General features: G+C 44.8%; 1 protein-coding gene across 1 annotated transcript in view; it reads left to right on the top strand.

Moving 5' to 3' along the window:
• The window catches only part of xpr1a (xenotropic and polytropic retrovirus receptor 1a), a 75304-nt gene that overhangs the window by 42515 nt on the left and 16245 nt on the right, over nucleotides 1-16544 (top strand). The window contains exons 3-7 of the mRNA XM_041839297.2: nucleotides 11951-12052; nucleotides 14548-14765; nucleotides 15162-15311; nucleotides 15524-15607; nucleotides 16323-16404. Coding sequence (XP_041695231.1) covers nucleotides 11951-12052; nucleotides 14548-14765; nucleotides 15162-15311; nucleotides 15524-15607; nucleotides 16323-16404 — 636 coding nt within the window. The remainder of the gene's footprint in view (nucleotides 1-11950; nucleotides 12053-14547; nucleotides 14766-15161; nucleotides 15312-15523; nucleotides 15608-16322; nucleotides 16405-16544) is intronic.

The raw sequence follows: 16544 nt of genomic DNA, 5'->3' as shown, positions 1-16544 counted from the left end.
GGTTGTCCTATCAGTCTTGTCCCAGACCTCCACCCCTGTTCCACTCTCTGCCCCATGGTGATTACCCCGTCATAATTTACACAATAATAGAATGTAATGGGGGTATTTTAATTCATTAAACACTATTAAATGGTCATTAAATAGGAGATAAAGAAATGTTTTGAATAACTGAATATTTTCGAGGAGCTAAAGTACTGTAATTTTTAGGAGCTAAAGTAATGAGATGTGATCCATGTGGGATTGACAGTAGCGTCAGTGTCACTAGAGCTTCAGGTGAATGACTTCTCTTTAACTGGACTCTGATGTCATTACAGACTGGGTCTAATCTCAGATGTCAGCCCCTCACTTGCAGGGAAGATATTTCCAAGCATGCACACTGCACATCCAGACCAGTTCAAAGTGTAGCTTTAATTGTAGCTACAGTTCAAGTTATTAGATTTTGCCTTCAGTCATCGGCCAGTGAACATGTTTACTTTTTATTTTGAATTATTGACAAGATTTTCAGACATTATTCCCTGCATTTGATTTATCATTAAATGTCCTCGGACCTGATGATAAGAAAATGTAGATGCAGTTTCTTCACATATAGAAATGTAAGCAGGCAGTCCCCTGTTAGTATCAGTAAGAGATAGCTGTCCTATTTGGGCTGATGGAGAACAAGATTTCTCTCCTCTCTGTTGTTGTGCCTCAGGAGGACCACAGGCGCTGGTGTCTGTGGAGAGTTGGCAAACACTGCCAGGCTCTGGACATCTGCTGGGAGAGAAGACTATGCTCTGATGAGACCTGGCGCCCTCCAGACTGCACCTCTCACAGGAACACGTGGAGTCAGAGCTGTGCGCCAGGGCATGTGGAGCCATATTGTCTGGGATCTGTGCCGGGGTCTGCATGGTGCAGTGTATAGGTCAGCTCCAGCTCTTCTGCAGAGAGCAGCCATTCCTCACTGCCTCATCCCTCAGCTCTTCATACCGTGACATTTAAAATGGGATGGGACTGTTTCCCAAGGCAGACCAGGCCACCTGATTTCATGCTGGCAGTGCATTGTGGTGCGGTGCGTTGCAGTGCTACATGCTGATGTATGCAGTGACAGTCCTGTTAATTCACAAGCACGGCTGCACTGCTCCACAGGGGAGGAGAGGGAAATTGTTCATTGTCTAATTATCATGCAAGCATATATCTCTGAAATAATTGTTCTGTAGGGTAATGTTTCTTTATTTTTTTAGATCCTCCTTGAAATAATAGCTAATCTCTTTGATTGGATTTGTCCCTCCTATTAGTGCTGTGTGAAAGATCTCTGCTATGCGTGACTGTGCATGCTGAGAACATAATGTTATCTTATTCCCGTATTGGAGCAGTACCAAACGAATAAAAAGCAATATAACCTGAGATGCCTAACATGATAATGAGAACGTGTTGGCCTATGCCAAATGAAATACAGTACAAAAGCATTTACATTTTAATAGCCAGGAATTCCATATTGTAGTTGAAATACAACACATGCTACGATACATGATACAAAACATGTTGTGGTTCAGGTTGAATTATTCCACCTCCAGGATCTGTGTTCTTGATTCATTTCCCCATTCTTTTCATCATTGTGATTTCACTGTCACAGTCGGACACTTATGGTACTTGTGGGAATCTCCAACATTTATTTCCATATATTCCCTAGGTAGATGATTCTGTTTGATATTGTTCTTCAAAGAACTCCCTGTTATACAGCTACATCCACACAGCCATCACTGCACACTCCGTATGTAGCTTGTATTTAGTATGTGTACAACTGTTCTTGAATTTTATTTCAATGGGTATGTTGCAGAATTGTAATTTAGAGTGACGTAGCCCTTTCCACTCACAGTTAATGTCATCCCGTATACGGGTTGAAAATGACAGATTTTGTCATTGATAAGCGCCTAAATTGGAACGTAGTAGCTGTACAGTAACATGCTATACATGATGTCAGAGCTCAGGGTCTCCACTTCACAGCTCTGGATGGGTTTTGACTGACAGCCCTTATAAACTTGAGCACTGTGCACAACAAGAAGATTCCCCAGCCCTCCTGCTAATTAGGCTACTTTTGCACATTTGTTGTTGTCTGAGTGAGGGAAATGCTGTAAAATCGAGAGGAGTTGATGTGTTCTGAAAGATGAGACGTTGAGGATTATAATAAATACCGCTTTAATGTAATACAAGCAAACCACACCCCCGACTTCAAAGTGCGCTTCACATTTCCATATTTGAGAACTTATATCAAGTATCAACGTTTATGATCGCTATGTTTGATGTACAGTTACAAGATGACATGCGTTGTACCCTGGGTTGTCCTGAACTGAATGAGCCTATGTTTATTTTATTGTGAAGACAATTAGCCGCGGAACACACATTTTAATGCACTCAGGACTCCATTCTATGCGCACCAAAATTACAATCTGTTTGTCTGAAGTGCCTTTTGAAAGCACTGTAAAATCGTATTTTATAACTTAGCTAGCCATGTTGGCAATAGAATACGCTTTGAAATGATGCCCACCTGACCCAGACTGCGATTTCTAATGGAACGTTTTTTTAGATTGCATAAACAACAACAGTAATTGTGTGATAGTGGGGACGCAGGGCTATGTTCCAAAGTATGCTTGCTTCAGTTCCACAATGGCAAAACTAGGAGAGCTCAAAAAAGCACCTTATAGTTGAAGGCTCTTTCTTTGAGTCATAAAAGTGCATCAACAGTGTAATGTTTGGATTCAGTCTTGGTCAGGTGAACTGTTGTGTCCTCACCTTTGGTCTGATCATTTCAACATAATCTCCAAAGTGTTCTCTTTCAATTGGTACCATGGTCATGCATATGCTTTTTATAGTTCTTCTGTTAGCAACATTTAAATGTGGCTCTATCCATACAGGCCAATATCCACGAGTGTAAGGGGTTAAACTGTTTGAAATATTAATAGAAAACAAATACAGAAGACTTAACAAACATTTCATTCTCCTTCATCAGTTCCATTCCGTTGCTTGAAAGAGATAGCAGAGTGACAGACAGTAGCCAGAGAGAGAGAGAGAGAGAGAGAGAGAGAGAGAGAGAGAGAGAGAGAGAGAGAGAGAGAGAGAGAGAGAGAGAGAGAGAGAGAGAGAGAGAGAGAGAGAGAGAGAGAGAGAGAGAGAGAGAGAGAGAGAGAGAGAGAGAGAGAGAGAGAGAGAGAGACTAGGACTCAAGAAAGGGCAATAACTTTAGCAGGAGAGCTTATCAAGGCTAAGATATGGTCACTTTCTTAACTAAACCAGTGAGTTGAGATCAACAGATATGCCTAGTTGTATTCAGTTCTAGCCCACTACTCCCTCTGTTTGCCTCTGACCTTCCATCCTTATGAGGTCAGGGGGGAACACAATAAGTGGAGGAGATTTAAAGCCTTGTTAGCTAAATGGAAGAAGTGATTAACATTCCCATCAGCCCATAGTCAATATGCTTCCTGTGCTGTGGGTTTCTTTATGCCTGGCTGGAGGATTGTGTGGTCTACTTCCTCTGTGGCCTCACTGTAATTCCTTCTCACTCCATCTTCCTCCTTCTACCACAGCTCAACTATTAAACAAGCCCCTTAGTCTAAACTACTCAGTCTCTACTGCATAGAGAGAGGCCCACTGGGTGTGTATCCACTGTGCTGCTCTGAGAGCTCTGTATCCAGTGGAGTGCCCTAAATGCTGTAACTGTCCGACCGTATCACAGTGATGATGGAAACAGTGCAGGGCAACGCAGGGCAATGCAGGGCAGGGGTGAATACAACGGCAGTCCTACACACTCACAATCAGATGGTAATGCAATGTTTCCACTTCAGGAATCTCCGAAACAATTACATGAGCATCTTTAGGCCAAGGGAGCAACACGGCAATGATAAATGTGGAATAAATGACCCACGTTGTAAGAAGCATCTTGTTGTCAGACTCTGATTAGTCATTGTCTTGACTTATAGAGGCTGGACAACAGAACTCTGGAAGATAATTGGGTCAAAGCTATTGTGAAAGTTTTACTATAGTACTATATGGAAAGAGGAAAATTGAAGAAGTTATAATGAAAGTTTGACAAACTTCCCTTTGGTTTAGTAGCATTGCTCTAATGTGGTTTGAGGGATGTAGGCTACATTAAAGGGATACATGAACGCATCCTTCTATGGCAGAGAGGAGATAAGCCAGTTTGTCTTTAATTCAAGGTTTTGACGTTCATTCCTATCATGGTGCAGAAATAGCCTGAAAGTACATCAGGCTTTTTTCTTATCTGAAATGCATTTACTGTTTCAGAACCTTGGACAGCGCTTCCACATACAGTACTATAGCAAACGGATCTCCTGATTTTGTGTAACATTCTCTGTGCACTCACTTTAAAGGAAGGGATTATTTTCAGCACAATTAACAACTGCCTTTTCTCCTCTAAAGACATGGTATATATTAACAAAAGCAATAAAAGGCATTCACTACCTCCAGCATAATCTAGTTAGCGGCAGTGTGTTTTATTAAGTAGTGAACTGGTGAATGTTTCATGATTCATTCTCCCTGTGTGTCTCTCTGTCTCACTGAGCTGGTGTAATATTCCATATTATATCCTTCTCCTGTCTCAGTATCCCTCTTGGTCCCTCAGATCATTTCATATCCCATCTGGTCTTGGCTCTCCTTCCTGCCACTAATGTATTCAACTGGTGCAATATCTGCAGGCTGCCGGGAATCCAACCTAAACACACACAGACACACACACACACACACACACACACACACACACACACACACACACACACACACACACCTAACCAATACACTGGATAAACAAACACTTCTCTCAAGTTTTTAAGTGGCCTCTTGAAAAGTGATTCCTCCCTTACTATTACAAATGTGTTTGACTCAGTTTGAGTTGCTTACTTAGCAAGCTGTTTTTATTTACCCCTCATTCGGGCTGATACACCACTCCGGACCTGGCAGGCTAGCCTAGTTAATGTTCATTCTGAATGGTCTTCTGGCTCCACAAACTGCATGATTGTTAGAATGAATTGTGGCTGGAGGGGGAATGGGAAGAGGAACGAAGCAGACGGGGGAGGAGGGGTTGGGTTGGTGTGGGGGCACTGTCTGCCTGGTTTTGCTTCATGGTTATCCTGTATGTCTGGAACAAGAGGATGTAGAATGGAAGCACTGCTCTGTGTGAGTGCACTTTCTCTCTCTCTCCCAAACAAGGCTTCCTTACTCCTCAGACAGGGAGAAACCTTAGAATAATGCAAGCTGAGGCAGCACCTAAGCATACCCACCCACTCTCTCAGTTTACTACAGCAAGGTGATACGATAGGAAAAGGACCCTGTCTAATTTGGGCAGGTCGTAGCGTCCTCACAGCACCCACAATAATATAGTGTATTTTAATTGTATAGCCACCTCTGCTACACTTCCATTCCATTAAAATGATTTAACTCAGGTTGAGTGGAAGAGATGAGGGAAATGAATAATCATGAATATAGTGGCAGTAACTGCACCTTCAGCTAATAATGATGCCAGAAGGACATGGGTGATGAACAGCAATGAGGTGTCATTACATGGCTTAAATGAAGTGTAAAATGACTGGGGCTGATATAGCTGTGTCAGTGTGAGACTCAGAGAGGGATCCATGTCATGTTCTCTCGCCTGGCTACACCTTCAGGATAATAGGAGATCACGATATCACTGGTCCCAACACAAAGGGGCACATCACCCCTCTCCTCTGGGCCAGTCATACTCCATGTTCCTGTCAAACTCCCAGTGATAAATGCGACAATATGAAGACGTTCAGTAAAAACTGACAGAGAAAAATGGACTATGGGCATAAAATGGAACACAGATACATCAGCTTGACTTTCTTGTATGGGTCGAACAACTAGGAAACAAAGGCTTCCACTTTACCAGTTGATTAGGCTATATGAGTTTTTTAAACAACCCTCTCCTTCGTCTGAAAACTACAGTACTATAACCTGTGACCAACAACACATTTCTTTCTGTGTGTGTGGTGTGTGCGTGTGTGTGTGCGTGTGTGTGTGTGCATACAGCGCAGGGAGGGTTAGAGCCTCTGACATGGCGGAGAGCTCATGTTTTCTCATCGCCACAGGGGGGTTAGTGTGAAGGATTCATGTGGAGGCTTGATGGGGTGGGTCAGGGACCGCCTATTTAAGGAGGAGGGACTTAAGTCAGGTCTGGAGAAGCTGCTAGTGCTCCTCATTATTTATTTACACCAGAGAAGGGGAAGGGGCTGCCCACCTTTATGCAACCTTCAAGGGAATACACCAAGACTTGTTTTTCTCAGAGAAGCCCAGATTGTTTTTCTGAGAGAAGGCCTTGAATGAACAGAATGTAGGCAGTAAGTTTAGTCATTTGTCTTCAGATATAGAACATTTTATTCAGATCCCCTTATTTCTCTCACTTTTGACCTGCATAAAGGTCAAGAGGATATCAAAGGCTTTAGAGGGGATTTATGGTTGCTGTCCTATTGTTGTATTGGTTTCTCATGAGGTAGACTAATATGGTATTGCTTCCTCCAGCAACAGCCAAGGAGGTGTTCCCCACTGGACTGGGCATCACTGATAGCAGCTGAGCAAGAGCTGTCCATAGTGCTGAACCTCATCGTACAGGAGCACTGGGAACCAGTGAATACACATAGGATTAATCATGGCTTTATAAAATTGGCTGCTAATGGTTTGTGTAGGTTTAGATCCTGTTTCTATTAGATGTACAGTGCCCTTTTTATTATTTTGGCTCTATACGTCAAAAGTTTGGATTTGAAATGATACAATTAATATGATGTTAAAGTGCAGACTGTCAGCTTTCATTTGAGGGTATTTTCACCCATATTGGGTGAACCGTTTAGAAATTACAGCACCTTTTGTACATAGTCCCCCCATTTTAGTATTGGGACATATTCACTTATGTGTATTAAAGTAGGAAAAAGTTGGGCCTCCCGAGTGGCGCAGCGATCTGAGGCACTGCATCGCAGTGCTTGAGGCGTCACTACAGACCCGGGTTTGTTCCCAGGCCGTGTCACAACCGGCTGTACCCGGGTGTCCCATAGGGCGGTGCACAATTGGCCCAGCGATGTCCGGGTTAGGGGAGGGTTTGGCCGGGGGGGCTTTACTTGGCTCATCACGCTCCAGCGACGCCTTGTGGCGGGCCGGGCACCTGCAGGCTGACCTCAGTCGTCAGTTGAACGGTGTTTCCTCCGGCACATTGGTGTGGCTGGCTTTGTGGGTCTGTAACTTTCTCACTCATCATTATTTGCGATTCATTCAGGATTATCCATAATCATGGTAGCATCCACATTCATGTAGAATTGTTTCGAAACATATTCTATTCTTATTTACAATTAAAGTGAATCTAAAAAAACACAATACGTTATTTACCATTCATTTCTATTGTGCACAAAATAATCTGAAACACAACCAAAACTAACAGCAAATGCATCCAACAAATGTGTAGAGTCACAAGCTTGATGTAGTCATTGCGTGCTATGAATATGGGAACAAATACTTTTTACTGCTTTAATAAACATATAAGTGAATTTGTCCCAATACTTTTGCTTTATGAGTATAGAGCTCCACTGTCCCAATAATTACGGATCGCACTGTATATTCAAAAACACATGCATCCTTGTGCGCACACAAACACTCACAAACACTCTACTACAGAATAATAAAGTTACTTTATTTTCCTAGCTGCTCTAAAGCACTTAAGCTTTTCTCACGTCCCTCCTGTGACTGCCATGAGCGTCACCAGTTGACGGATTGAAACATGGTGGCAATGGCTGTATGTAGGCCATGCTGGGAGGCCCCTCTGTACCAGGACTGTGGTGCAAACCCCATCCGCTTCAGGCACTTCGCTTCAGGCACTTACAGGAAATGTCCATGATATGCAGCGCTTGTTAACACATCTTAATCAAACTGAAAGCTTAATTTTTAGGCTTGCTATACCCAGTACCTACTGAAACAAATCAAACTAGGAAACCATGAAGAAAAACTTAAAAACGACCACTTACCCAGCCTGTCTTCCATGAGACACTCTGTCATGAGTAAAAGGTTACAAACCTCATAGCTCCATCATGTCACTATATAGACAAAACATCAAGGAGCTCACCTCAAAAGAAAGAGTAGGACCCTGCTCAGTGCTGACAGAGAGGTAAAATACTGATGTACAACAACACTATCAAACACAGCACAAGATGAGGCAGCCAGAGCATCCATCTTCACCCAGAGCCCCCAGGGACAGAACTACTACTCTCCTAGGAGGCATTTCATCATCATCCTACTGCCTGCGTCACACACTTACACATGCATGCACACACACACGCACGCACACACACACACACACACACACAAACATACACACACACACACACACACACACACACACACACACACACGCACATATCCACCTAAGCGCTCACTCATCCCTGTAATGTCAGGGCAGATACTGCTGCAGGAAGCCATTTAGTGACGGCTGGTGGAGACAGCTTTGGTGTGGCCCAGCCTGTTTGTTCTTTGTGGCTCTGGGTCTTTGTAGCAGAGTGCTGGTTGGGGCAGTAGTGGGCTGGGCTGGTTCCCCTGAGGGATGTTGGCTGTAAGCTATGCCACAGTACCACTCTGAGGATAATGAGCTCAGGGGGAGGCCCTCCAGAGCTGCCTGTCAGAGGGACACTGGGGAGGACAGTACCTTTGGACTATGAGTGGGCTTGGCTGTCTCCAGTGGTGCAATAATGAGGCCCCATACAGTGAGAGAGAGAAGACATTGAATTCAGATAAATACAGACATCTTTGATAAATGGGAATAAACACACTATATACCATTATGATTTCACTCGTTTGAGTCTTTTCTCCTCTGCAGTTGAGCTGTTCATTTCTATCCGTCATTTTGGTTGAAAATAAATTAGACAGTTTGCACTTTACTCTAACTGTGAGCCTAATTATGTTGATTCATGCAAATTTGAGTAAGGTTGAGGTAAAGCAAATGAGGCTGGAGTGTTGGTTATAGAGACGTTTTTGCATCGGACACCAGGTGCATACTCAATGTATAGCTGCAGGGATGGGGCTGTTTCAAAGCAGCGCTGCCTCTCCCTCCTTTGTTCTCACACACCACACACATATGCACACACACATTCACACACACATCCACACACACACATCCACACACACATATGCACACACGCATCCACACATGCACGCATACACACAGACACAGTCTCCTGGGGACCAGCAGGCCTCCTCAGTAGAGCTTCAGCGAGGGGAGGTAGGGGTCAGGGGTCACTCCAGGGCCCTCTCCCTACCTTTCTCTCTAGGCTTTCATCTCCTCCATTTCCTCTCATAACATCAACTACGATCATTTCATCCAAAGTCCACATCCCTATTATTTCTCTTTCTTCCTTGTCATCCCCCTCTCCCCCCGTCCCCCTCCCCTTGTTTTCATGTAGACTGGTTCCCAGTGTTCTATGACCTCTTCCTTTGGGATCTTGTTTTTGACCTTGTTTTGCAGCAGTATTGCAGTGCTCTGTTCTCACAGGCTTGTTCTCTAAACTTATCCCAGTCTGTGCTGGGGGGACTGGCAGCCAGCCAGCCGATGTAAAATGGCTAAACTCTCCCATGATATGCCCTGGTCCAAAGTGTATTGTGACTGCAGTGGAATTAGGAAGTGAGGCAGAAATGCTTTCTGAAGCATAGACAGAGCGTACATCCATTCCTCATTCCTCATGCAGATAGCTAGCTGCTGCCTCTCCTCCTCCTCTCATCCTCCTCTCATCCTCCTCTCCTCCTCCTCTCATCCTCCTCTCCTCCTCCTCTCATCCTCCTCTCCTCCTCCTCTCATCCTCCTCTCCTCCTCCTCTCATCCTCCTCTCATCCTCCTCTCATCCTCCTCTCCTCCTCCTCTCATCCTCCTCTCCTCCTCCTCTCATCCTCCTCTCATCCTCCTCTCCTCTATTCCAGACAGGAGGGGATGAGCTGTGTGGTATACACTGTAGGGCACTCACACACCCTCCTGACCTCCTCCACTCAACACTGGCTATGACCCACTGATGCCAGCTGTTTTACAGCACACATATTCTGATCTCGCTCTCTCTCTCTCTCTGTCTCTCTCTCTCTCTCTCACACACTGACCCAGTGAAGATGATAAGTTAAAGGTCATCTCAGTCCCTGTTTATGTTCTGTCTCAGTTCAGAAAGTTGAGCTGTTGTTGTTTTCCTTTTGTTCAATGATGATGTTGTTTTTGATGTTTAATTAGGACTGCAAGATGCTTCTCTCATGAGGTTAGGCTGAACTGCAGTAAGGGGACACATCTCCCCAGTACTATGGGAGTGGTTCATCATATAAAGTCCTTTACATGATTCAATTCATAAATTATATATATATAACGTTTTTCAAATTTTTTATGTAAAGCTGCACATCGCTTGACTGGCTCACTGACTCCAAGGAACATTTTCACAGCCTTTTACTGAACACATTCACAGTCTCTCCCTGCATTCTCACTCTGCATGCAGGTGAATAGAGCAGGGATATTGACAGCCTACACAGCCTTAGGCATCTTTTTGTTATTACTAAGAACAGAATTGAATGCCTCTCCATCTAAAGGTTTCAACTTGCATTAAAGGGCCATTTCATATGATAGGTTAGCTAACATTTCTATTATAACCCCACTCTTGCACAAACATTTAGCGGAGATAGTGTGATGGATGGTGTGTGCTATATCCCTGGCTGTGACATTTAGATAGAACATCAATGATGTATCAGTACTGGTGTCAACTAGCAAGTCTGGCCAGGCTAACATTGATAAGAGAGTGATCGTGATGAATAGTCATTGAAAAATAACAAGTATTTTAGTAGCAGAGGGAGGATATAAAGATGCACGTTCTCTCAGTGTGCAGATCCTCTTTGTCTCTGTCTTTCCCAGTCCCAGGAGACAAGGCCTGTCTCTTACACTATGAATCTCTACTCTCAGGATCACAGTCAAATATTGCCAGCTGTTATAGACGGATGGGTTGTGGAACTTGTGGTCACTATAAATAAAATCATTAGAACTACAGCCTGTTGATCCTGTGCTGTGGACCTATGGTCAGACTTTAAGCTGTGGCTTGGGACAGCTCCCTGTGGCCCTGGTCCTCTTGGCTGCTATTATCTTTACTGGAACGCCAGTGGGCTAAGCTGGGCTAAGGTTAATGGGGATGGGGTGGGGGGACATGGGATGCAGACAGAGGAAGGAATCCCCCGGGCAACTCATAGGGGTGTTGGGTTACTCTGTGTGCCGGATGACTGACAGATTAAAGCAACAGAGAGTAAGAAGTCGGGAGGGGAGAGGAGAGGAGAGGAAGAGGGAGAGGGAGAGGGAGAGGGAGAGGGAGCGGGAGAGGGAGAGGGAGAGGGAGAGGAGAGGAGAGGAGAGGAGAGGAGAGGAGAGGAGAGGAGAGGAGAGGAGAGGAGAGGGAGAGGGAGAGGAGAGGGAGAGGGAGAGGGAGAGGGAGAGGGAGAGGGAGAGGGAGAGGGAGAGGGAGAGGGAGAGGAACCAAATTAAAGGTGTCCTTATTTAGAACTGTGTCCCCAACATTTAATGACCATCAGAGGAACGAGAGAGGCAGGGGCGTGTTGGTGACCTTTCTGGGCAGAACAGTACACTGTCCATTTTAAACCCTTTTGGCTCTCTTGGTTTGATATACAGTACCCTGGTCTGAATGAGAGCATTGTTTGTTGAAGGAGAATCATCTTGAAAAGAATGTGAATGTAATCATAAGCCAAACTGATAGGCTACCTGTTTGGCTCCAAGCTATGGTCACATTCATCTAGGTCTACAATTACCATATGCATGAATTTTTAAAAAATGTCCATAATGATGGGTGTCCATTAATTGTTTTTCATTGGTTACATCATGTTTTTTTGTTGAATGTTTTTTGAAAACTGACCTCTCTCTCTCTCTGTCTCTTTTTTGCCTCTCCAGTCACAGATGAAGACACTGTCAAGAGATACTACGCCAAATTTGAGGAGAAGTTTTTTCAGAATTGTGAGAAGGAGCTTTTGAAGATCAACACATTTTATTCAGGTAGGCCTATTTGATGGAGCAGTACTGCAATGCTATGCTATGCTATGCAAGTTTGTCTCTCTGACTAAGTGAGACCACCCCTTTCATTTGCTGTGAGCGTCTACAGTTTTTCCACTCACAGTAACTTATAATGCCATAATAACTAATGCCTGCAGTGCAATGGGAGTAGCCAGTAATTGCCTTGACATCTTGCACATACGGTTGTCATGTTGAGTGATAAGCTTTACTTGGGTGCCAACTACGTGATGTTTTGTCTAATGTGGGCACTTTGATTTAAGCATGGCTGACCAAATTAGGAAAGGAGGCTTGGTTTATTTCAGGAAGAGAGTATGTATACCTCATGTAGTAAAATGAGATGTCAGATAGACTACTTCGTGAACCACTGAGATATCAGGAAATGTTGCTGCCCCTAGAGGCTGTTTGTAGAAATGCATTTAATGGGTTGATGCTGCCTGGCAACATGGACATTCGATATATTCTGAATCTCGTTACCACTGAGCACATACTTTATTGGTAATGGTACGAGTTTGACAGGAAGCCATCAAAGTATACAAAAAGTGCATTCATTAGTGTCTACTTTAATTTGCCTTTCCTTAAAGTCTGAAAGACTTTTAAACTCCCTATTTTTCTTCTCCAATAAACCTCCCCTCCCCTCCAATCCCCTCCCCTCCTCCCTCCCCTCCCCTCCCCTCCCCTCCCTCCCCCCCCCCTCCCATCCCATCCCCTCCCATCCCCTTCAGAGTTGAGGCTTTGCCAGAAGCTGAAATAAACTCCAGGTTGGACTGCCAAAGAGAACTGGCACTCTGATCAACATCCTGTTGCTCCTCGCGTTTATCTCCCCTGATAAACAATGATATCCCATCACTGTTGCTCACTAAGCACATCCAGCAGACTGAGTCTGAGTCACATCATGGCTAGACATCTGGCTTTATTAGAATAAATCTGTCTCAATTCAGATTATAGTGAAATCTATAGTGATGGTTGTTTTCAGCAGTGTTAGTTCTTATTGGCAGTCTTGTAGCCAAGCCACAGTCAGTCACTTCACTCTCAGACTCCAGACTGCAGCATCATAATCTCTCATTTTCTACACCTGGATGTGTTGTATATCCGTCTAGCCGGATGTTGGGATGAAACAAGCAATTACTGAATCTTGTTGGACAGACATCGTTATCTCCCTCTTTTCATGTCTTGTTCAAAGTGTGAGCTTTACATAAGAGAGTCCTCGCCTCCGCAGAGCGCTGTAGCAAGCAGCTTCCCTCTTCTGAAAGGGTCATCGACCCCATTAAGTGATCCTGGAGCAGTGCATTTAACTATATGCCAGTGAGAAAAACAAAGGCACAACACAGTCTCTGTTAAATGCTGTCACAATATCTAAAATATTTGTATGTATCCTCAGATATAGACTCCAGAGACAATATTTTACCTGTGGCTGATCCTGGCAAAACTCAGACATTAAGACTTATTTTAGCCTCTTCAGCCTGCGTACCAGTCTGACATCTTTGTCTGTACACACAAATCTACCCAGGCTTCATTTCTTCCAATTTAGGTAAAGTATGTGTGTCTTGACTTTCTCACGCCTCATGTTATGTCATGACTTGATCCATGCAGAGCAGCAGATAGGAGACCCTCTGGACAGGGTAGATAGTGTCAGTGACATAATCTACTGTTATCCTGTGAGGGATTACTCTAATTTTAGCCATCAAAAGAACAGGCATTCCTGTGAGTCAGGTAATGTGAAATTCAGAGGCTGAGTGTGCAACTGACCGTTAAAGTAACCATTGAACCCACTGCACCTAACATAACACCCCTGTCCTCACTGATCGACCGTGGGGAACATGAGACGGTGCTTGGTCATTGTCACAAACACATGCAGGCAGGGCCTCTCTGCCCTGCCGTTGACCAGGTGGCCTAGTTGTGAATCAGGACTGAAAAGGTATATTCCAGAACCCTATCTCCAGCCTTGGCCTATGAATAGGATGTGGTGGGGTGCAGAGTGCAGAGTGCAGACCCAGGCGGAGGGGACAGTGGAGGATATGTGCCAAAGCCGGGCTCGAGGAGTTCAGTCCAGGAATGTGTTAGTGGGACTGGGGTGGGGGAGGCTGGGGGAGAATGTGGGCCATGTTCCAGATCAACTCAGGTTCCCCCCTGCCCTGCTGCTGTCTCTCTCTCAGGAGGGAAATTAACCCTGTCATGACCCTGGTAATGGGCCTGCCGGGGGCTGCATTTACACGTCTGCAGAACATAATACTCCCCTTTCCACTTCCCTGTAATGGAGAGGAGGGCAAGGAGAAGTGTGTTTACCTCTGGCTGGATTTACTGCAGGCCTGTTAATGAAACCTAATGTTTCTGACAGTCTCAGTGCAGTAGACGTTACTCTCAAAACCACTAGAACTATCCACAAGACATCAGCAGAGTGAAATCAGATCTGTCTTTGTCATAATGCCATGACACTGTTCCTCACTCGTTTGTTCTACATATCTCCTTCCCTCCTGCAGAGAAACTTGCTGAAGCCCAGAGGCGTTTCGCCACCCTGCAGAATGAGCTGCAGTCTTCTCTGGATGCGCAGCGCGAGAGCAATGCGCCAGGTCTGCGGAAACGCAAGACGGTGTTCCACCTTTCCCAGGAGGAGCGTTGCAAACACCGCAACATCAAGGACCTGCAGCTGGCCTTCTCCGAGTTCTACCTCAGCCTCATCCTACTGCAGAACTACCAGGTTGGTACCCTTAACCCTAAACCCTACACACTACCCATATGTACTACCTCAGCCTCATCCTGATGCAGGACTACCAGGTTGGTACCCTTAATCCTAAACCCGAAAACACTACCCCTAGATACTACCTCAGTCTCATCCTGATGCTGAACTAACAGGTGAAACAGTCAGCCTATCCACACCCTCTCATCTTTCTGTTTGATGCTGCTATCAGCATCAAATGTCTCTCTGCATCTCACAATCCCTCAATCCACCTCTCTCTAGTGGTGTGTCCATTTCTTTCTCAGTGTCTCTCTTTATCTTAGCAGTTTAGTTTATCTCAACCGTTTAGTCGTTGTCTCCTGTTGCCTCTCTGCATCTCTTGCTCAGACTTAAGCCCAGGATTTGTCTTTCTCCCAGAATCTGAACTTCACAGGTTTCCGTAAGATCCTGAAGAAGCATGATAAGATCCTGGAGACTCCCCGTGGGGCTGACTGGCGCGTGGCCCACGTGGAGGTGGCCCCCTTCTACACCTGTAAGAAGATCACCCAGCTCATTTCTGAGACTGAGGTATGTATGGAACAGAAGCCCCTGGCTGTGGTGGTCAAGCGTTGTTTAGGTTGATGTTCATTCTTGACAACAGTGTATACTCCATCATCTCTTTTAACCACAAAACTGCTAATTCTGGCAAAATTGGATCCTGGTCTTTGACTTTTACTCTTGTATTGCATTTGAACTTGTTCCTGGATGAACAGTAAAGACGTGTGTGTTGTGTTTGACAGGCTCTGGTGACCACCGAGCTGGAGGGAGGGGACCGTCAGAAGGCCATGAAGAGGCTGAGAGTGCCTCCACTGGGGGCAGCACAGGTGAGAGAGACTGCACCACAGGCTTACTAGAGTGTGTATGTTAGTTAGTGGACAATTAACCAATTAGATCATTCCCGCCATAATTCCCTGCCAGCGCCAGAATCTCATCAACATAAACCTAGTATGGTAGAGTGACACACTTCCTGCTCTTCATCTCCTTCCTGCTGTGTGTGTATATATGTATGTGACACACACACCCTATTCAACCCCACAGTATTGATACTGTAAGAGGCTCTCCAAACTAGACTGGACAAATAGCTTTTCCACAGGGGATGAGAGAGAGAGAGGGCTGGAGAGAGTGCTTCACATCCCCTGTCACATATCCTTTAGATTTATAGCTGTATTAATATTAATGTCATGTCCACCCTGAATTATGCCAGATCTATATTGCTTGTCCAGATTCCTGTGGGCATCTTTATATGAAATGTATTTTTAGCACATCCAAAAGTACTTGACAATAACACACTTTAATGTAAGGACTCGTCCTATAAGGTGCATTGAACAAGGAACAGGTGAACTGGATTCTGTGAATGGTTTCAGCTTCCCTGGATAAGTGTGTCTATCTGTCAAGCTAAATGAATTAGTAACTGCCTAGCGTGGTTCTCCAGCTGTGTGCCTGACAACATTACAGTAGAGCAGAGAAGACGGGCGGTCACACAGGCCTAGTAACTGGTAATTTCTCATCTCTGTCATTCTCTGCTTTTCCTTCCTGCAGCCTGCTCTAGCCTGGACTACCTTCCGCGTTGGCCTGTACTGTGGGGTCTTCATAGTCCTCGCTATCTCCTTCATCCTCACTGGTACGTTCACACACAACCATGCTAATTAGGTATTTTTACTGGGGGATTAACAGATACACAGGAAATGGGGCTTTGCCATTAGTGGGGAGCTCAAGTTAGTTGTACATACTGTATTTTATAACAGGACTCTAGCCTCAGAT

The sequence above is a fragment of the Coregonus clupeaformis genome, chromosome 20, assembly GCF_020615455.1.
Source record: "Coregonus clupeaformis isolate EN_2021a chromosome 20, ASM2061545v1, whole genome shotgun sequence".
NCBI classification, from domain to species: domain Eukaryota; kingdom Metazoa; phylum Chordata; class Actinopteri; order Salmoniformes; family Salmonidae; genus Coregonus; species Coregonus clupeaformis.
This window is presented reverse-complemented; position numbering and strand designations above follow the sequence as displayed.